The following is a 22,688-nucleotide window of genomic DNA, read 5'->3' as shown; positions in this document are numbered from 1 at the left end:
TCTCAGCTACGTGAAAAGCCTGGAGCTCGACCATCCCCTCGGGATCTGGCCATGGCGTTTCCTTCCCTTTCTGCGGGCCAGGATCCCTGGAGGAGCTTGTCTTCGGAGGTAGGTGTGGTGCAGCCGCCCAGAGCCGGGACTGGAATTTTAGGATGCCCACAAGCTAGATTTCCAAGCCTTGAGCGCCAGATTTCTTCATTTTTCTCGTCATAGAGCAGGTTTAGCTTGTTAGCCTGGTTTTAAAGACAGCGAAAACTCAAGTTCCAGCAGGAACTAAGGGGCTTAGGGTTTGGACCTTACTCTGAGGTTGTGCAGTGTGAGTCTGTGTTTCTGTAACTACAGTCTGGAAGATGCCAAAGCTGGGGGGTCCTTGCTGTGAGTCGCAAAGTAAGGCAGGCACCTTCAGGGACAGACTGTATTGAGCGGCTTCAGAATTTCCATGCTAAAACTCCTATGGCTCACACCGAGCATGCCCAGAAACCTTCTTTTCACTCAGGAATTTGTTTGGTTACTCTGTCTGCCATTGGTTGCTGCAAGGGTTACCAACGGCATACACAAAGCAGGACAACACATTTTGGCGCTTGCTGTAGTTAATTACCATTCCACTAGGATTTCTTGACTGGTTAGCTTGTATTAAACAGGCTTCTTTGTTTTGGTCACAGACAGACATCACTTAGAATCTGTTGAAAGTTAGGAACATGTGTCTTCAGGGGTGGCTCAAGCATTCAATTCCAGGCAGAGGCAGGCAGGTGACTTAAGTTCAAGGCCAGCTGGGTCTACAGAGTGAGTTCCAGGACAGCCAGGACTACACAAAAAATAAACTTTAAAATGCAATCAATCATAAATCCTAATAGTAAAAAATGAAGGCAGAGGGCTAGAGAGATGGCTTGGCTGTTGAACATTCACGGCTCCTCCGGACAACCAGAATTGGATTCCCAACACCCACATCAAGACAGCTCACAACGTCCCGCTCCAGAAGGGACTACAGGCACACACATTTAAAGAGGAAATAAAAAGATTTTTGGCACATGCCAGTAATCTCAGCACTTGATCCTTGAGGCAGCTCCACAGTTACAAGAGATGAGAAAACAAGAGGACGACAAAAAAAAAAAAAAAAAAAAAAAGATGATGACTAGCCTGGCCCCTAGCATCCAGCAGGTACCAACCGGAACGAGAAGGGTCTATAGCACCTAAGATGAACATTCAACAGGAAGAGGCAGAGGCAGCTGTGTTTGAGCAAGGGGCTTACATTGTTTCTCTTACACACCTCCCTTCCAACCCTGTGGGCGTCTAGCACCCCCATTATACCAACGAGAAGAGCAAGGCTAGAGATAGCTGGAGAGAGCCGAAGGTGCCCAGCCCCAGGCCTCTGTGTGAAGACGCACTCGCTGTCTTCAGGATTCCTATGTGTTGGCTTAGGAACCTGTGTCCTCCTTGCTTTCTGTGTTAAGTGTGGGCATCTTACATTTTCCCCTCGTGGTGGTAGAGATTGAACCCAGCGCAACAGGCAAATGCTCTGCCACTGAACTGTCCCCACTTTTCACTTTATAACCCAAACACTGTTTATTTGTAAACAGAGTCTCACTGTGTAGTCCTGGCTACCTATCCAGGAACTGGCTTGGCTGTCCTCCTGCCTCTGCCTCCCTCTGCCTCACACACAGCGAGCTGGGATTCCAGCTGCGTTTACCACACCTCTGGCTGCATAGCCTTCTGCATCTGCCATCTGGCTGAGCAACATTTGCAAACTGACTTTTGACTTCTTCCTGCTTACCTCTGTCCCTGGGACCCTGTATGTGTCTGTGGTCAGAATACTGTCCTCCCAGAAAAACAGCCCATGCCACTTGATTGCTAATGGTCACACAGCTGCCTCACCTCCTGTGGTCTCAGTTCCCGTAAGAATGTGGCCCCCTATTTACAGACCTCATGTCTCATGAAGGCCGTTAGCTGGTTAAAGGCATGGTTGCCGCTAGGGAACCCCTCTGGCACCTTTTTGAGGGCACCTTAGATGTTCTGCTGAAATACCTAATGGGGCAGCTAGTGGGGGGACCGGGGAGCAGAAGTTGAAAAGGCTTGTAGAAAGCTGCATGCATTAGGGGTCTTCTCAGGGCAGAGAAGAAGAAAGGATCAGCCATCACGGTCCGGGTAGACACGTGCCCCAAGAGGGAGAGTCTCACAGGGTTCTGTCTTGCCCACAGGAGCTGGAGAAGCAGTACTCACCCAGCAGATGGGTCATCCGCACGAAACCAGAGGAAGTTGTTGGGAACTTCGTGCAGATAGGAAGCCAGGGTACTGTGGGACTCTCTCTGGATACTGTGGCCGCTTATTTGGGGTTGGGGAGGGGGCTACACCCCTGAGTGGAAGGGCATTTCTTTTCTATCAGGTGCATGGGTGAGCCTCTGCTGGGGCGGGAGGTGAGGGTGTAGCTGGAGGCAGAAAAGGCTGACAGGGGGGGCCAAGCTCTTCTGAGACACCCAGGCTCCCCTCCTGGCTGGCTCAGGGCCTCTAAGCTCTGAAGGCGCGGTTCTTTACTTGGAAATCCCCAACATGGAAATTGAGATCCCTTTGGGGACTGAAGGACCTTTTCATGGGTTGCCTAAGACCGTCGGAAATATCAGATATTTATATCATGATTCATAACGGTAGTAAAACTCCAGTTATGAAAGAGCAACAAAAATCATTTTATGGTTGGGGGTCACCACAACATGAGGAAGTGTCGCACGTAGCGTTAAGAAGGTTGAGAACCACTGCTCTGAAGGGACATGCTGTGGTTGGCACGGAAATGTGAACTAAAAAAAAAAAAAAAGCAAAGAAAGCAGGGCGCTGTTACTATTTTTTTTTTTTAAGTTTTTTGTTGTTATTGTTGTTGTCCTTGTCATGGAATTCACTCTGTAAACCGGGCTGGCCTTGAACTCACGAGGTTCTCCTGCCTTTGCCTCCCAAGTTCTGGGATTTAAGATGTGCACCACCACCACCCGGCTCACCCAGCTGTTTTAAATTTTATTTTATTTTATTTTATTTTGAGGCAGGGTCTTTCTGAGTAGCCTAGGGTAGCCTCAGATTTACTGTATAACCCAGGCTGGCCTTGAACTCATTAACTTCCTGCCTCAGGCTCCTGAGTGCTGGGATTACAGGTGCCAATCACTGGGCCAGGATCCTATCGTTGTTATAGAGAGAGCAACTAAGATGCTGGAGGAGGGGCGTGATGCTGGGATTCTCCCAGCATGCAGAGCCCTGGGTTACACTCTCTGTGGCATAGACCTAGCATGGTGGTGCCTGGCTGGAATGCTAGCACCAGTGAGCAGAGCAGAGCAGGAGTTCAAGGTTATTCTCAATTACGTAGTGAATTCCAAGCCAGACTGGGATACAAGATACCTTGAAGAGAGAGAGGGGTGGGGAAAGATAAAGCAATCAGAGCTTGGGACTGAGGACACGTGAGGCCTGCCCTCTGCCCCAGAGTGTAGAGGTGCTGTGGTGGCTGCAAACCCTTGTTCGTGCTGGGTGGGAAACTGCTTTGAAGGGGAAGTAGGCTGTGGAGACAGCTGTCTGTCTGCTCAGAGCGGGAATCTGAATGCTGGCCAAGTGCCTGGTCTCAGCAGACTGACCAAAACCTTGCCCTGGGGAGTTTCCTCAATAGAGACAGCCAGGGAGAGGGTTTGGGGGTGTCTTGTTTCTTGTCCCCTAGTGTGGGTCCCCTAGGTTCTGAAGGGTCCTTGCTGTGGCAGTCGGTCTCAGTAAATATGTGGAGATGTGCAGGCCTGGAGGGAGCATGTTCGCCTGTCTTGTCTGGAGAGATAAAAAGCCAGCCCAGCAGGGAAAGGAACTCACCAGCCAAAGCCCAGAGCTGATACTAGGCCACTGCACGCTCAGAGCCCTCTGTGGCCAGCTCTCAGGAAATGCTGGCAGGGCTGTCCTGCTGGTGCACCCCCTAATCTCAGCACTCACAGACAGATCTCAGGACTCCTCCAGCTCGAGGGGGATCTGAAGCCTTCCTCTGACTTCCACAGAGAACTGCACGTGTGTACCTGCATGCACAGATGCACACATTAAATAAGTCTCTAGAAAACTCACAAAAATAGAATCTTATCATTTCAAGAGGCGGAAGCAGGAGGTTCAAGGCCAGCATGGGCTACATAGCAGTTCTAGGTCATCCTGGATAAATGTGTCTCAAAAATGCAAAACAAAACAATGTGGTATGCAGTCAGATGATCCCAAATGTTGAAATGTGCAGGTGGGAGGATCACAAGTTCAAAGTCACCTTGGCTAGGTAGGGCTCTGGGCTAGCCTAGGTTGCATGTGATCCTGTCTAAAACAAACTGAAGGTTCCAAAGGAGAGAGCATGCTTGAGTCCGTATCTATGACCTACACTGAGCTCTGGTTTCTGCCTCCCACTGACCAGTCCTCTCTCATGCTTGGATTCATCTGCCTGGCTTCTGACCTCTGCTCCCACTGTTAGACTGCTAACACAGCATTCAGGTTGGCTCGGGGCCATGACTTCTAGAACCTGGAGTTTTGGCTGTAAGAGTTTTGGCCGCTTTGGGTTATGAATAATTAAAGTCCAATTCTCTCTTTGTTACAAAGTTTATTCTGGAGTGTCTTTCAAAAGCCCTCCTGTATTGCTGCCTTGGGGTTCAGAGCCTGGAAGTTGGGGGGGAGTTCACAAGGACCAAAGGCTGGTCCTTGTTCTCAGGTCAGCCTTGCTTTGAATGTCTGAGATTTCTGTGTGCTGTACCTGTGTCCTACAGAGGCTTTGTTTCTGCTGCTCTTCAACTGACAACGAAAGTGTGGTTTTAGCACCAAGTAAATCTAATTCAGCCAGGCAAGCTGTCAGGACTCTTAGCAAGGTCGCTAGCTTTGCTGAGGAGACCCTGAGGCCCACACATCTCCCTTGTTGGAAGGCCCCGTGGAGGACACTACCAGTGCCCTCCTATTGGCAATCATGGCCACCCTCTGGCCCGGAAGCCACACTTCCTGAAGCTTGTTCCCAGGGTCAGCACAATATAGACAAGGTTGTTGTCAGCAGGGTAGTTTGTGGCACCCTAAGATAATCCATACGTGGCTGTGGTTGGATCTCAGCTAGGGAGTGGTCCACAAAGGATGCTTGTTTCGACAGATGCTGATGGCGGTGGCTATAGGAGTCCAGGGAGGAGCAGGAAGAATAGCGAGGGTTATCACTCCCTTCTGGGGACAAGAGGAGGCAGAACCCACCAGGGAGTCTCAGTGTTGTTGGGAGGGGGACCCTGATTCAAGATAGGATGTGGAGGCAGAGTCTCGGGGAGAGGAGCCGAGGGCATAGCAGGGGGACACAGCGGTGTAGCTGGTGGAGAGGATGGCTGTGACCATCATATGGGACCTGTGTAACCCATGCTTGCTCTTTACATGAGGAAATACTTTTTGTTTGTCTTGGGATAGGCTTCCTGTGTAGCCCAGGCCGCCTTAAGACCCTCCTGCCTCAGTCTCCTGGGTGCTGGCAGGTCACAGACGGATCTCTTCTCGTCTGAGTATTATTCCTGGGGTCCTGGTTTTGTGTTGTCTCTGTTGACTTCAGGGTCATGAAAGTGTCTTGCTGCTGTCCTTTTTTGGGTGTGTGGCAGTCAGGACAACTTTCGAGAGTTGTTTCTCTCCTTGCACCATGTGGGCCTGGGAGATCGAACTCAGTCGGCTCTCCAGGCTTGGCGGCAAGCCTCTCTACCTGTTAAGCCCTGTCACTGACTCCTAAGGTGCTTTTTCTTTCTTTTTTTTTTTTTTTTTTTTTTTTTTTTTTTTTGCGAGACAGGGTTTCTCTGTATAGCCCTGGCTGTCCTGGAACTCACTTTGATTAAAGGCGTGCGCCACCACGCCCGGCCTTCTTTTTTTTTTTTTTTGCTTAAGGTGCTTTTTCAAAGTCTGGTTTACGTTTAACATATCTGGAGTTGATCTTTGCAGTATGAGGCAGGGATCATTTGGATATTTATTGGATCCCAGTATTGTTGCTCTTCACTGCCGAGACATCGCCTCTCCACCTCCAGTTTTTGGTTAAGATAATAAAATAAATCTTTTTTAGAAGGCACTGTCTTCGATTCAAATGTCCCTGTCTCTAATTGGATGGTCTCAAGATTATCCATTTCAGACAGGTGGTGGTGGCACACGCCTTTAATCCCAGTACTTGGCCAAGAAGCAGAGGCAGGCGGATTTCTGAGTTCGAGGCCAGCCTGGTCTACAGAGTGAGTTCCATGACACCCAAAGCTACACAGAGAAACCCTGTCTCAAAAAAAAAAAATCCATTTCAAGGTGACAAAGATGACTCAGTGGGTAACAGTGCTTGCACAGGAGCCTGGCGACCTGAGTTTGATAGACCTTTTTTGAGACCCTGCTCAAAAAAATAAAACAAAGAGCCAGGTGTGGTGGTGCACACCTTTGATCCCAGCCCTCAGGAGGCAGAGGCAGGCGGATCCCAGAGAAATCTTGTCTCAAAACCACACCCAACATTTTTTTAAATAGATAAATAAAAATAAGGCAGGGGCTGAGGCAAACTTGGTGGCAACCACACCCACCCTCACCACCACACACACAAGATCTCTTCTGGTGACCTGAGCTAGATCCCAAGTACCCATGGTGAAAGGAAAGAATAAATTCCTGTAAGTTGTCCTCTGACCTGCACGCTCACACACACACACACACACACACACACACACAGAATGAATACAAATGTTAACGCCTAGATAGGTGTCTGCTATCTAGTGGTAAATGTAATCAGAATGCAGTGACGTAGCGGCAGCCGCAATGCCTTCTGGGACCACGGGTCACTTGTCCGCAGCTGTCAGGGTGGGGGCGGGGCTCCTGGCGGAAGCTACCTCAGCTGACCACTTACCACTGAGGAGGGTGCTGCAAACAGCCCAGAACTTGCTGTACCTGGACTTAACTGACAGCAACTCGCCTGCCTCTGCAGCCACCCAGAAGGCCCGGGCCACCAGGAGGAACCAGCTGGATGTCCCCTATGGAGATGGCGAAGGGGAGAAACTGGACATCTACTTTCCCGATGAGGATTCCAAGGGTGAGATGGGCGGGATCGACGGTCCCCTCGAGGCAGCCGGGCGTCCGGCTCACCAGCGCCCCCTGCCTTGTGTTACAGCTTTCCCTCTGTTCCTGTTCTTGCATGGAGGATACTGGCAGAGTGGAAGGTGAGCAGGATGTCTGTCGGTGACTAGTGAGCATGAGTCACCCTTCCGCAGTTCTGTATCCCGGAGCTGCCCTGACACAGTACCGAGTGGTCCAGCCTATAAGGAGAGAAGCGGGGCTTCTCACATCCGTGTGGCAGGAAGTCAGAATGGAGGTGCTGCGGTGCCTGGCTAGAGGTGCTAACCGGGCAGTGTGCTTGTGGCCGCGTCTCCAGCTTCTGCTTCCGTCTTCACATGGTCACTGATGCCTGTGTCCCAGTAGGGTTGGACACATGGCTCAGGGGTTAAGAGCACTTGCTGCTCTTCCAGAGGACCTGAGTTTGGTTCCCGGCACCCACAGCTTCAGGGATCTGACTGTCTTCCAACTTCCACAAAAAACATCACTCATGTGCACAGACATATACATTCGACATATGTAATTGGGGGCTGGAGAGATAAATAAATAAATAAATATTTAAAAAATATGTAATAATTTGAGGAGAGGGTTGAGACAGGGTTTCTCTGTGTACCCTTGCCTATGCTGGAGTTCCTCTGTAGACCAGGCTGACCTCAAACTCAGATCTGCCTGCCTCTGCCTCCCAAGTGCCGACATTGAAGGTGTGTGCCAGCACCTCCTTTTAAAGAAGTAAATCGTGCCAGGTGTGGTGGCGCACGCCTTTAATCCCAGCACTCGGGAGGCAGAGGCAGGCGGATTTCTGAGCTCGAGGCCAGCCTGGTCTACAAAGTGAGCTCCAGGACAGCCAGGGCTATATAGAGAAACCCTGTCTCGAAAAACAAAACAAACAAACAAAAAAAGAAGTTAAATCTTTTGTTAAGGGCATTGTTTTAGATGTAGATGTCCTTGTCCCATGTAGAGGACCTCAAGGTTGTCAGTTTCTAATTTACAAGATGGCTCAGCGGGTAAAGGTGCTTGTTGTGCAAGCTTTGTTTGGGACTAAGAGGACATGGAGTGTTTGGCGCTTTGGAAATAAGAGACAGGAGGATTTACTGAGGTTTGAGGCCAGCCTTGTCTCAGAAGACACAAAGCAAGAAGGTGGGGTGTAGCAGGGCGGTAGGGCCTGTGGTCTGCAGCAAGCCCTGGGTTACATCCCTGGCACTGAATAAAACTCAGCATGATAGTGAGTGCCTGTGATTCCAGCCCTCGCAAGCTGGAGGTCGGGGATCAGGGTTATCCTCGGCTAAATAGGGAGTTTGAGGCCAGGCTGGGATGCATGAAACAGCATTGTGTTTACACACACATGCTGCATACACACTAAATAGATGCAGTTGGTGTCCCTGCATTGAGAAGAAGGGTGTTTGGGGTCTTTGAGGACACCGCTGTTCTGAGGACCCTCCTGAGATGCCTGCCACCGGATCTACCCCGCCCCCGCAGCATGCACATTTTTTTAGTTTTTCGTCTTATTCAGCTGCTGTATTCCATTTAACTCTCTACACTTTTAATCTTCAACTCTCACAGCTTGCTAAGAGAGGGGACATAATTGTGTCTGTTTCCCAAGGGGGGGAGCAGCCTGGAGATGAAAGTCCACAGTGAGGACAGCCTGTTCATTTCCCTCAGCACAGTGTCCTGAGCGCCTGGGGTGTCTGCCCTGAGGCATGTGTGTCCAGGACCTTAGGGAGGCAACATCATGGTCAAGTTGTTTCCAGTTGTCACATCATCTTTATCTTTCATTTTACCTTGTTTGGGCTTTTCTTTTTTTTTTTTTTTTTTTTTTTTTTGGTTTTTTGAGACAGGGTTTCTCTGTATAGCCCGGCTGTCCTGGAACTCACTTTGTAGACCAGGCTGGCCTCGAACTCAGAAATCCGCCTGCCTCTGCCTCCCGAGTGCTGGGATTAAAGGCGTGCGCCACCACGCCCAGCTTTGTTTGGGCTTTTCAAGAGTGGGTCTCATAGCTGAGGCTAGCCTCAAACTCACTAAGTAGCTGAGGAAAACCTTGAACTCCTGATTCTTCTGCCTTTCCTTCCCAAGTATGTATTGTAAGCTACATTATCATCATCATCATTTTATGTGTGCTGGCGTTTGCCTGCTTATATCTATGTGCACCACGAGCCTGCCTGGTGTCTGCAGAGCCAGAAGAACAACTGGAGTTCCAGATGTTCGTGAGCTCCACCTGGGAGCTGAGGGTTGAATCTTTGTGCTTTGGAAGAGTAGCCAGTGCTCTAAACCCATGGGCCAGCCCTCCAGCCCCCGGCCCATTTTTGTCTTTCCACAGTAAAGATGACTCGGCCTTCATGGTAAACCCACTGACTGCACAGGGGATCGTGGTGGCGATAGTGGCTTATGACATTGCACCCAAAGGTAATGAGGGTGGTCCCTGAAGATCTGCGGGCCAGAGCTTTGTGTAGATAGAGCCCCCTGGTGGATCCTGACCCAGCATTTTGCTCTGTTTAGGCACACTGGACCAGATGGTGGACCAGGTGACCCGCAGTGTTGTGTTTCTCCAGAGGCGCTATCCAAGCAATGAGTAGGTGTCTCACGGATGCTTTCAGTGGAGCAAGGGAGGGGTAGGTGTGTGGAGCCCGACACAGACCGGGACTTCTGATGCCTTAGGGAAGCAGCCGTAATCTGGGTCTCTGTCTCACCCAGGGGAATCTACCTCTGCGGACACTCTGCAGGAGCTCACCTGGCTGCTATGGTGCTCCTGGCCCGCTGGACCAAGCATGGTGTCACACCCAACCTCCAAGGTTTCTTACTGTTTGTCAAAACAGAATGTCAGGTAGCCGGAGCTGGTATCCAACCTGTAAGGTTTCTGTGGGTATGGGAGGAGCTGGCCAGGCAGCTCATGCCCTCTCTGGAGCAGTGAGAGGGTAGAGCAGCTGGTTGAAAGGCTGATAACTTGAGTAGAGGAGACCCTTCTTTGCCCTCTGCCCACAACCCTGGTCTTCCTCTCTGGCCTGGAGGGTGGGCAGGTCCGTCTTACCAGGCCTGGCCGCTGGCCTGAGCTCCTCACCTTCATAGGCTTTCTCCTGGTGAGCGGGATCTACGACCTGGAGCCCCTTGTAGCTACCTCCCAGAATGGCCCTCTGCGCATGACCCTGTGAGTTGTCCCCGCTTCCTCTCTCCGGCACCCACCCGAGGCCTGTCTCCCCTCCGTCCTGACCCCGCCACTGTCCCATCCCAGGGAAGATGCTCAGAGAAACAGTCCACAGCGACACTTGGATGTGGTTCCAGCACAGCCTGTGGCTCCAGCCTGCCCTGTGCTGGTGCTTGTGGGTCAGCATGACTCCCCAGAGTTCCACCGGCAGTCCAAGGAGTTCTATGAGGTACTGCTAACAGCCAGCATCATGTGATCTCATTTCCCTCATTATTCTGCCCAAATGAGCTGGACCTGTTGGTGCACACGTGGACTCCGAGTCACTCCGGAGGCTGAGGCATGAGGATCATGTGGTCAGGGTGTGCTGTAAAGAGAGCTCAAGGCTAGCCTAAGGAACTTAGTAAGACCCTGTTATAAAATTTAAAGAAGCCGGGCGTGGTGGCGCACGCCTTTAATCCCAGCACTCGGGAGGCAGAGGCAGGCGGATTTCTGAGTTCGAGGCCAGCCTGGTCTACAAAGTGAGTTCCAGGACAGCCAGGGCTACACAGAGAAACCCTGTCTCGAAAAACCAAAAAAATAAATAAATAAATAAAATAAAATAAAATAAAATTTAAAGAAAGAAAGGTTAGGGTGTAACTCGATGGTAATGGGCTTGGTAAGCATAAACAAAGTTCTGGTGCAATCCCCAGAACTGTAATAAATAGACATATTCTGTCTAGCGGATCCCAGGACGGTCATTCTCTCATTCAACAAAGCCATTCAAAAAAAAAACCTGCCTTTCACCGACCCTGAGAGAGCCACCTCAGCCACACTCTCATGCCCCGCACCCTCATTTCTATCTAGACACTTCTCCGAGTGGGATGGAAGGCCTCTTTCCAGCAGCTGCATGGTGTGGATCACTTTGACATCATAGAGAATCTGACCCGGGAGGATGACGTGCTCACCCAGGTGGGGCTAACCCTCCCCCCCCCCCCAACAGCCTTTCTAAATGGACAGTGTGGATCCCAATACCACACATGGACGTGGCCTGGGCATCAAGCACAGAGGGAAAGATTGGCAGTGCCTAGATGGAAAAGCCAAAGCCGGCTCCACAGAAGGGCATGTGGCCAGTGTTTATTGTTTATTATTATTGTTGCTGAGACAGTGTCTCACTGTAGAACCCTGGCTGGACTGGGGCTAAAATATAGATCAGGCTGCCCACAAACTTGTAGTGATCCTCCTGCCTCAGTCTCCTGGGGCACTGAGATTAGAGGTGTGTACAACCGTATCAGGCTTGTTACGGCTTTGACACAGAGAGTACCATAAACAGTTCGGAGAAGCCAGCAAGATGGCTCAGTGGATAAAGAAAGGGACTTGCTATGGTGCCTGAGAAGCTGAGGCTGACCCCTAGGACCCAGGCGGTGGAAGGGGAGAACCAGCTCTTGCAAGTTGTCCTCTGACCTCCACATGTGTGTCACGGTGTGTGACATCCACTAAATAAATAGTTCTCTTAAAGGGATAAAGCGGTGTGTGGTGGCGCACGTCTTTAGTCCCAGCACCTGTGAGGCAGAGGCAGGCAGATCTCTGAGTTTAAGGCCAGCCTGGTCTACAAAGCAAGTTTCAGGACAGCCAGGGATACACAGAGAATCCATTTGAGGTGGTGGGGGGGGCAAAGGATAAATAGAAAATTGTTGCCACACATCTGACAGGTGATAATCTTTTTCTTTTTCCCCCACTTCAGAAGTAGGGAAGGGCACCTGACTAGCTTGATTTTATTTTGAGGTGCTGGGAATTGAACACTGTATGTGTGTGTGTGTGTGTGCATGTGTACACATGTACGTGTGGAGGCCAGAGGTTGACATGCGGCATCTGCTTCAGACACTCCTTTTTTTTTTTTTTTTAAGATTTATTTATTTTACGTACACTGTCAATCAGACACACCAGAAGAGGGATCAGATCCCATTACAGATGGTTGTGGGCCACCATGAGGTTACTGGGAATTGAACTCAGGACCTCTGGAAGAGCGTCGGTGCTCTCCAGCCTTCTCTCCAGCCCCACACTTTTTTTAGACAGGGCATCTCATGGAACCTGGAGCTCATTGCTTTTGGCAGGCTGGCTGCTGCTGGCCAGGGAGTTCCAGGGTTTCACCTATCTCTGCCCTCCACCCCAACACTAGAGTCAGATGTGGGCCTCTGCACCCAACCTCTGTGGGCTCTGGGAATATGTCTGGTGTCTCCCCAGCTGAGCCACCTCTTGGTCCGTACTTCTAAGTTGAGAGACAGGATCTTCCTAAGTAGACCAGGCAGGCTTTTAACCCCTTCCTTATGCTTGCCTGTCTACTCTGTGTGGACAGTGGAGGTCAGAGGCTCACTTGCAGGAGTTGGTTATTCTCTTCAGTTTGATTCTGGGATCAGACTCAGGTAGTCAGACTTGGTGGCAAGCACCTTTACCCGCTGAGCCATCCCACTTAGGTTTTGAACTTGCAGCCCTTCTGCCTCAGCATCCTGTGGCCCACAGGACCAGCTTAGACCTTTTATTTACTTGTTTGTCTATTTATTTTGAAACAGGGTCTCACTCTGTAGACCAGGCTGGCCTGGAACTAAGGTCCACCTGCCTCTGCCTCTCAAGTGTTGGGAGCAAAGGTGTGTGCCGGCACCTACAACTGTTTCTTATTATTCAGATAGCCATCCATTCCTGGCCTTTCCTGTCCTCTCTTCTTCCTGCAGATCATTTTGAAAACAGTCTTCCAGAAGCTGTGAGGACACCCAGTCTCCATTCTGTATGCACCTCAGAGAACCTTCAGAAAAGAGGTTCCATCTCACACTGCCTTGCCTGTCCACCCGGTACAGTCTCCCTGCTGTGAACACAATCTCCTCTCCTGCCATTCTTCGCCCCACCCAGATGAAGGCCCAGGGAAAGCCTGCAGATTGTTACTGGAAAATGCACACAGCCACCACCTGGCCAAGTCTGCCCCACCCTCCACCCCACCCCTGCCTGCTGACAGGGAGTGGCCATTAACTTCTGGCTGGCTTTCTGTGCCAATTAGCAGTATCAGTGTGGACTAGCTGGGGCTGAGGCTGTAGCTGAGTGCTGGAGTTCTGCCTATCTCCTACTGCAAGAGAAGGTGGGGTGGGGAGAAGAAATGAAGACAGACAGACAGACCAACCAAACACTGGGGGATGTAGCTCGCTGGTAGAAAGCATAGGATCCTGGGTTTCAACAAGGAAACCGGATACTAACAAGGAAAAAAGAAAGAAGAGAGGAGAAACAGAGACAGGCCCAGTGTATACCTGAATCCCAGCACTGAGGCAAGAGAATTGCTTGTGATTTCAAGACCTTCCTGGACGACATAGCTAGACCCTGTCTCAAAAAGAAAAGGGACTGGAGAGATGGCTTGGCAGATCAGAGTGCCTGGCACTGAGCCTTGACAACCTGTGTTTGGTCCTGGGGACCCATATGGAATGAAACAACTCCCCCAAATTGTCCTTTGGCTGCCATGTGTGTGTATCTTAGCATACACACCACACATACATGATGATGGTGATAAAAAGAGCCCATGTTTGTGCCTGCTGTATGAACTAACAAGGATTTACTTAGAGCTGCACCAGCCCAGAGAGGCCCCCCTGCACAAAAGACCTGTGTGTAGCAGGCTCCACCAGACCTGACAACTATTCCTGCAGCACACCACTGGGCCTTCTGAAACAGCTGGTGTGGGCTGTAGCCATACTTCTTGCCTACTTTATTGGGTTCTCATAGCTACCACTCTTTCCCACCCCAATCCCTTCCAACCCCCAACACTAGGGAGTTGAGAAGGTTCGAGGGGAAGGGGGGCATAGATCTCTTTAGATGCCCTGCTGATTAGGGGCATTGAGATCCTTGGGGCAAGAACAGCCAGCACGTCATCAAACAGCAAAGGAACCACAGGGGACATAGCAGCCACCTCTTGGGGCTCTGACATTTTTATACTCTCCCAAGAACCCCCCAGAATTCCAAATGTCAACTCTCTTCAGCTGGCAGACTCAGCCCCTGCCTGCCAGAGCAGGGGACAAATCGTAGTTGCATGTGGACAATCTGAAGCAGCCCCATTTCCCACACCTGGCATTAAAACCAAAGCCTAGTCACATAACTGGGGTTTTCTGTTTGTTTATTTAATGTATGTGAATATACTGTCACTCTTCAGATACACCAGAATAAGGAACTGGATCCCACTACAGATGGCTGTGAGCCACCATGTGGTTGCTGGGAATTGAACTCAGGACCTCTGGGAGAGTGGTTAGTACTCTTAACTGCTGAGCCATCTCTCCAGCCCCATTAACTGGATTTTTTAAAGAACCCAAAATTCTCACTATAGTGGGCACTCCTGCTTCATTTTCGAAGCTCCCTTCAAACTGGCATGGGGCATGCCAGCAATCCCAGCACTTGAGGCAGAAGCAGGAGGGTTTGGGGACCGGGAAAGGGCTCTTTACTACATGTCTAATTTGTGATGTGGTTCTCTTGTGTCTAGTTTGCTTTTATGTTTCTGTAGCAAATACCATGACCAAAGCAACCTGCGAAGGAAAGAGTTCACTTCATCCTACACTTTTCAGTCCAAGGAAGCCAAGGCAGGCGCTTGAGGCAGAAATGACCAGAGGAAGGCTGTGTACTGTCTTGCTCCCAGCCTCAGGTTCAGCCATCTTTCTTCTACAGACCAGACCCACCTGCTTAGGGTGGTCTGGACCCTTTCACATGAATTATTCATTAGGACAGAGTCCCACAGACATGTTGACAGGCTACTCTGATGGAGCAGTTCCTCAGCTGATAGTTTCTCTACCTGGATGTGTGTCAAGGTTTGTGTGAAGTTGACAGGCGACACCATCTATGACATCTTATGTCCTTACGGTTGTAAGAAGCAGAAGGCCCACATTTCCACGCCTTCCCCTTTCCCACTCTTTCCTGCCAAATCAGAGGCTCATGCAGAGTGGAACACTGATGCGGAGCAGAGCGTCTGCATGTTCTTTTTATCATTCCTCCTTCATGTGAGCCAGTACCCTTTCTGGCCAGACAAGCTAAGCCTCAGTTGCATCTTATCACCCACTTGGTGCAACCAGTTCTCTCCCCTCTACTTTCAGGTCTGTCTGTCCTTATTCGGGCATCAATTGTATCACATGACTTCTCCTGAGGGGATATGAAGAAGGCATCTATCTACTCATCCCAGAGAGGGCACCAGCAACAGACCATAGGAATGGTCACATCAAGTCTTGTGCCAGTGAGTTTATTACTGACAGGAATGGTTGACTCGAGGCAGCCGTGTCCCTGGAAAGCCCTTGCAGCATGGGTGGGGACTCACAGAACTTTTTTCCTGGAGTCACTGCATGTGGTCAGGTCAGGCCTTTGAGCATTTATGTACTGATTTTATTTTATTTTTTTTATTTTTTTGGTTTTTCGAGACAGGGTTTCTCTGTATAGCCCTGGCTGTCCTGGAACTCACTTTGTAGACCAGGCTGGCCTCGAACTCAGAAATCCGCCTGCCTCTGTCTCCCAAGTGCTGGGATTAAAGGCGTGCGCCACCACTGCCCGGCTGTACTGATTTTATAAGCTTGAAGCTAGGTCTTACTGAGCGTTGCTGAGCCTTCTGGCTCCCTACAGGAGTGAATGTTTCAATCTAGAGGAGATAGTTACACAACAGCAATCTAGAAAGATTCAAATATCAGGGCTGCAGCACTTGGGAGGCAGAGGCAGGCAGATTTCTGAGTTCGAGGCCAGCTTGGTCTACAGAGTGAATTCCAGGACAGCCAGGGCTACACAGAGAAACCCTGACTCAGGGGAAAACAAACAAACAAACAAATATCAGGGCTGGAGAGATGACTCAGCGGTTCAGAGCACATTTTGCTCTGGCAGACTTGAGTTCTATTCACAGCACCCACATCTGGCAGCACATAACTGACTGTGACTACAGTTCCAGGAGGACCAGACCTCTCTGGTCCCTGGGGGCACTGCACAAAGTGATTCAAAATAAAAATAAATCTTCCATACAAACCTTCAAATTTAGGTGACTACAAATCAGCCGTGTTGGAACATGACCTTGTTCGTGGTAGCCTTTGTGCTCCCAGGGCAGGTGGGGTACCTGCAACACAGTCTGTCTGCCCAATGCAGAAATGTACCCGGCCCTGAGTAAGGCTTTTCTCTGAGCCTCAGTCCATGCTGGGTCTTCAGTCTGTGCTGGGTGTTTATAATGGATTCGTTTCTCATTCCTGGGACTAAACTCCAAGAAACCCTAACTTAAGGAGGGCCCATTCATGACTCGGTTTGTGGACACGGAGTCCACTATAGAGGAGAGGCATGGAGCACGGGCTGCTGACGCTAGTCTCCAAAGACCAGGAAGGATGCTTCCTAGGTCCTAAGAGGGTCACATGTGTGGAGCCAGCCATGTCATCTCACTCCAGACCACTCCACAGCCTGGGCCTGCCTCTGAGTACCTAGTAGTTAAGAATATTCACAGTGAGACAGGGGCATTGTTGTGAGTTCAAGTCCAGTCTGGGCTCCATAACAAGACCAAGTTTAGGCAGTCCCATAGCAGAACCACATAGCTCTTTTGAGTCTCACTTCCTGTATTTGTAAATTATAGGGGACACTCACTGGTGTTTTATCAAATAGGCTTTGTGATTGTGACTTGCCTGACTGTAGCCTGGTGTCAGGGTTCTGAACAAATTTGTGTTTCATTCTCTGAGGCAAGGTATCGTTGTGCAGCACACGGTGTCTTGGAACTCCCTATGTAGCTCTAGCTCCAGACATTCTCTTCTGGCTCCCATTGGTACTGGATACACGGCTGGCACATATTCCTTCTCCAGCCCCAAACACATCATAAAGCCAGGCATGGTAGTGCCTGCTTGCCATCCAACCACTGGGGAGACCAAGGCATAATGAACACAGCCAGCTTGAAGCTAGCCTGGGCTACACAGTGAACTGCCTGGTATGGGTGCTGGGAACTGAGCTCATGCCCTGGCAGAGCAGGAAGGAAGCTCTCTTCACTTTGAGTCATCTCTCCAGCCCCACCATGCCTGTCTTTCTGAGTGGCATTAAGGTAGGTTGGGGTAAGCCAGGATGTCAGGCCTATTGAGTCCTTTTTTGTCTTAGGATAATTCAAGTCATGGTGGGTTCATTGGAACAGCACCATCCTGAGTCACTGAGCACTGTAACATCTAAGTGACATGGACCACAAGGACATCAGACTATCTACATGTGCCACATGAAGCATTAAGATACATTTTTAGTGATATACATGAGATGTTCAACCATATACTGCAGCACCATCCCAGACTGTCACACTAAGCCACAAATTCATGGGCTTCTGTCTATGTATGTATGTATATCTATATATGTATCTATTTATATATCTCTATCTATCTATCTATCTTTTTTTATAGCCCTGGCTGTCCTGGAACTCACTCTGTAGACCAGGCTGGCCTCAAACTCAGAAATCTGCCTGCCTCTGTCTCCCAAGTGCTGAGACTAAAGGTGTGAGCCACCACTGCCTGGCTATTTTTTTGCTTTTGAGACAGTTTCTCTATGTAGCCCTGGCTGGCCCGCACCTCACAGGTAGACCAGGATGGCCTCAAATTTAGAGGTCAACTTGCCTCTGCCTCTCTGGGACTAGAGAAGTACACTACCCCCCATGAGTTTCTTTTTGCACACACAACAATGAATATAAAGGGAGAAGTCTAGAAAGATCCACACGGAAGGTCTCTGTGTCCCTCAGTGGAGGGTATGGTGCCAGGAAGACATGGAGGGGTGTTTGCTTTCTCTGGATCTTTTGATTCTTTATATAAGAGTTAAAAGAGGACTGAGGACTTCAGGGGTCTCTAAATTAGCAACATTAAAATTCTCGGGAACCTCATGGAAGCTGTGAGATGGGAATGTTATAGTTGTGACCAGAATCCACTCTGGAGTTACAAAGGAAACGACTCACCACCACAGGACCTCAGTGAATGCTGTGGCACACTCCTGGGATGTCTCTCACCTGAGTTGCTCCCTAGGCTGTACCCTAAAATAGGCATGAGCAAGCATATGAATACATAACATATAGGTATACACTCTGCTATATGTAAATAAGCATGCATAGAGAAAGGGGCTGGGAGCCTGTTTGCCAGCAATACCAGCATTTGACAGACAGAGGCAGGAGTGTAGTAACTTCAACATAGTGAGTCTTAGGCCATCCAGGGGTCCCTAGCTAGACTCTCAAAAGCCAAAAAGGGCCACCACGATGGCTCAGCAGGTAAAAACATTTGCTGATTCAGCCTGACCCTGTCCTTGGATCCTTGGTGGAAGGATAGAACAAACTCTCAAAAACTGTCCTGACCTCCACACAGGAGGTACACTATGCACATGCACACACATGTGCTCACACACATGTATATATACATACATCATACTTACACAAACACTGATAACAATTGGTAGGGTTTTTAAAAACTATTTTTTTACATCCTTAACTATGCATATGGGTGAGTATGTGCACATGAATGCAGTGCCCACAGAGGTTTGAGGTCCCAGATTGTCCTCTGGAGCGGGGTTACAGGGGGTGTGGGTGCTGGGAATTGAACTCAGGTCCTCAGGAAGAGCAGCGAGTGCTCTTAACTGCTGAGCCATCTCTCCAGCCCCCCAAAATCATTTTTTTTCAAAAATCAACATTTTAAAAAATTATAGATGCTACTTTTAAAACATAAAAAGTTATCCCCCCTCCCATAGTAGTTATCGATTGAAAGAAGCCAGTAGCCTGGCATGGGGCTGAGGACTAAAAGCCTCTTAGCTTCTTCCTGTACTTTACAGGACAGGAGACACATTGTTCTACAACTCCCAGCATCCTGCTGCAGCAGGCAAGGCAACGATTATTTTACTTATCTTTTTCTTTAGATTTCTGTTTGACTGTTTATAGATAGACTGAAGGGTTTACCATTACTTGGTCTCCTTGTTTTGAAAATGCTGGAGAGTTGGCCCAGTGACTAGGCCCCTACTCGATGATGTTCTTTTCCTGGTTCCCCAGTGGCCCTGGCCCTGGCCCAGACTACAGGAGGTGGTTCTCCCGTAGACACAGACCTCCTGCCCCGGCCCTTTGTATGCATGTAGAGATGTTGGGGGTTTTGTTGCTTGGTTGGTTTGGAGTTTTAGAGATAAGGCCCCCTATCAAGTTGCTCTCTGGCTCTGGCTGAGAAATCAGGGCCTGGGGCTGGTGAGATGGCTCAGTGGGTAAGAGCACCCGACTGCTCTTCCGAAGGTCCAGAGTTCAAATCCCAGCAACCACATGGTGGCTCACAACCATCCGTAACTAGATCTGACTCCCTTTTCTGGAGTGTCTGAAGACAGCTACAGTGTACTTACATATAATAAATAAATAAATCTTTAAAAAAAAAAAGAAATCAGGGCCTGCTTTACACCTCTCTGGTTGCCTAGCTGCCCATAGGTTAACTCCAGGATCTGATTTCACCTGGACTCAGGAACCTTCCAGATTTTCCCCCGGAGCTCTGTGTTTCCACATACCCATCAAATAACCTGGCTAGAGCAGGAACAGGCTAGTCAACAGACAGAGCTGTGGAGACAGGTCCTGTTACATAAGTGACCTTAGCTGGCAACAGCTGGGTTGCTCAGAGCTAGTTACTGAATAATTGGAGTGGGGAGGGGATGCAAAGAACAGGCAGGCCTGGGTAGCAAGAGAGAAGAAATCAGAAATCTGGTGGCGGGGGTTGGGGTTGGGGCCCAGAGGGATGGCTCAGCAGTTAAGAGCACAGGCTTGGCTGCTCTCCTCACAATTGTCTCTCCTCACAATTGTCTGTAACTAGTTTCAGGGAATCCGACATCCATAACACAGACATACTTCACATGCAGGCAGATACCAATGCACATATGATAAATAATTAAAGAGAGAGGGGGGCTGGAGAGATGGCTCAGCAGTTAAGATCATCGACTGTTCTTCCAGAGGTCCTGAGTTCAATTCCCAGCAACCACACAGTGGCTTACAACCATCTGTAATGGGATCCGATGCCCTCTTCTGGTGTCTGAAAAGAGCAATGGTGTACTCATATACATAAAATAAGTAAATAAATTTTAAAAAATATTTATTTATTTATTTATTTATTTATTATATGTAAGTACACTGTAGCTGTTTTCAGACACCCCAGAAGACGGCATCAGGTTTCGTTATGGGTGGTTGTGAGCCACCATGTGGTTGCTGGGATTTGAACTCAGGTCCCTTGGAAGAGCAGTCGGTGCTCTTAACCGCTGAGCCATCTCATCAGCCCGTAAATAAATTTTTAAGAAGAAATCAAGTAGTCACTTAACTGTGGAAGAGTTGAAATTATAAGCTGCTTGGTTGTTTTATACTCAGATGGGTGAGGATCCAAATGCTTTGACCTCAAACTGTTGTGACATTGCTGTGATACAAACCTGGACTCTAAGGACATCAAACAATGGCCTGACTGACTGTGCCAAGCCAACCTTGCCTGTACATCTGACCCCTGCTGTCCCTTTATCAATCTCAGCTCTGCTAAACAGAATTCCTCACAGTTTTCTCATGATAAGCTGAGAAATAAATCCAGTCTTCCAGCCTCTTACCCAACTCAGAGACGGTGGTCTCACTGGTAGAGATGAACACCACTTATTAGATAACAACAACACTGCACATAGCAAATGTTTTGCTAAAATAAATAAAACATCAAGAAATTTACATACTAAATTGTGATGCTAAAAAAATGTTTGACTCTAGCTGGAGAGATGTGGATTTGGTTTAACATTTGTATGTGTTAATTGGGTTCCCAAAATTGCATGATAATCTGCACATAAGATGCCGAGGGTTGAGGCAGGCGGGTTTCTGAGTTCGAGGCCAGCCTGGTCTACAAAGTGAGTTCCAGGACAGCCAGGGCTATACAGAGAAACCCTGTCTCGAAAAACAAAAAAAAAAAAAAAAAATGGCGAGGGTTCTTGCCCCATTTGGTTTTGATTGATAAAGTTGCCAGTGGCCAATGACTGGGCAGGGAGACAGAGGTGGGGCTTAAGGATTCCCAGGGAAGAGTCAGAGGAAGGAGCAGGAGGAGAGAACCGCCATGCCAGGAAGGAAGTAAAGACCAGGCCTTAGAAATGCAGGTTAGCTGGAGAGATGGCTCAGTGGTTAAGAGCACCATACTGCTCTTCCAAAGGTCCTGAGTTCAAATCCCAGCAACCACATGGTGGCTCACAACCATCTGTAATGAGATCTGATGCCCTCTTCTGGGATGTCAGAAGACAGCTACAGTGTACTTACATAATAAATAAGTAAATCTTAAAAAAAAAAAGGAAATGCAGGATAGAGAGACAGCCTCCATGTGACAACCGGGGAAGACAGGCCTCATCCCCAGCCCCCAACCAGGTCTAGGGCAGCAAAGATGGAATAGAGTAATAACTGAGGAATATCAGAGGGGGGTGTGTTAGCCACGTGGTTGGGAGTGGCCCAACCATTGAGCCCAGAACATTGGGGCGGGTAGCAAGGAACTACCACTGGTGCCAGGTCGATTTCAGTAGGATTAATTAGTAACTGCAACAGAGATGGCTCCGAGGTTAAGAGCACTGGCTGCTCTTCCAGAGGTCCTGAGTTCACAACCATCTGTAATCAGATCTGCTGCCCTCTTCTGGCCTATAGACATACATGCAGGCAGAACGCTGTATACATAAATAAAGAAATCTTTAAAAACTGTTTTTTGACTTAGGGCTGGGGAGATGGCTCAGTGGGTATGAGCACTTACTGTGTTCTTACCGGAGTTTGAATCCCTAGCACCAGCCTTAAAGGCCAGGCATGGCCACTGTGTATCTGTAAACCCAGCACTGTGAGGGGCAGAGACAGGAGGACCAGTGGAGTTTCTGGTAGCCAGTGAGAAACTGTGTCTCAAGGGAATAAGGTAGAGAGTGTTAGAGTCTAACACCCAATGTACTCTGGACTCCACATGCATGCTTAGAAGTGTGTGCACTTACATACATGTACATACACCCACCCCCCACCCCGAAACAAATCCCACATACAAGCACACACTTTTGAGCTGGGCTTGAATGATATTTCTGTTGGCAGAGTGCTGACCTAGCATGCATGAGGCCCTGTGTTGAAATCAGGCGTGGTGGTGTGTGCCTATAATCCCAGCATTTGGGAGATGAAGGCAGGAGGATCAGAAGTTGTTTTATAATGAGTTCAAGGCTAGCCTGGGCCACACTAGACCCTGACTAGGGTTTTTTCCTTTTGTTTTTGACTCCAGTTGGGCACGGTAACGACGACCTATTTTTGTAGCACTAGGGAGTGTTGTGTGGTTTTTGAGCTACCACACTTCTGCTTCCCTTCCAACCTCCCAATGCTAGGAAAGGAGGTTAGAGGGGAAGGGGTGTAGACCTCTTTAGGCTACTTCCTGTTGATTTGGGATATTGGGCTCCTTGGGGCCTGTCCAGTCTTCTTCATCATTAGAATATCCAACTTCTTGTCTCTGCTTATGAATATTTGACAAACTGCAACAACAGTAACCAGGAGCAGCAGCGG

General features: G+C 49.1%; 1 protein-coding gene across 2 annotated transcripts; it reads left to right on the top strand.

The window, feature by feature from the left end:
* The first annotated feature begins 3 nt into the window (after nucleotides 1-3).
* Afmid (arylformamidase) lies at nucleotides 4-14,291 on the top strand. 2 transcript variants are annotated; one of them, XM_021176257.3, is made up of 11 exons: nucleotides 4-108; nucleotides 2,196-2,286; nucleotides 6,926-7,030; nucleotides 7,109-7,157; nucleotides 9,365-9,450; nucleotides 9,544-9,616; nucleotides 9,739-9,836; nucleotides 10,111-10,189; nucleotides 10,274-10,415; nucleotides 11,030-11,134; nucleotides 12,892-14,291. In XM_021176257.3, the coding sequence occupies exons 1-11, from the start codon at nucleotides 52-54 to the stop codon at nucleotides 12,922-12,924; spliced, it is 918 nt and encodes a 305-aa protein (XP_021031916.3). In that variant the 5' UTR covers nucleotides 4-51; the 3' UTR covers nucleotides 12,925-14,291. The 2 variants fall into 2 exon arrangements, with proteins under 2 accessions (XP_021031916.3, XP_085685518.1); XM_085829392.1 differs by lacking the exons at nucleotides 4-108; nucleotides 2,196-2,286 and having other exon boundaries at nucleotides 6,745-7,030.
* The last annotated feature ends 8,397 nt before the right edge of the window (nucleotides 14,292-22,688 follow it).

Source organism: Mus caroli, unplaced genomic scaffold (genome assembly GCF_978045245.1).
Source record: "Mus caroli unplaced genomic scaffold, Mus_caroli_1 scaffold_13, whole genome shotgun sequence".
Classification (NCBI taxonomy): domain Eukaryota; kingdom Metazoa; phylum Chordata; class Mammalia; order Rodentia; family Muridae; genus Mus; species Mus caroli.
Note: the sequence above shows the minus strand (reverse complement) of the source record. Positions and strands in the feature narration are given on the sequence as shown.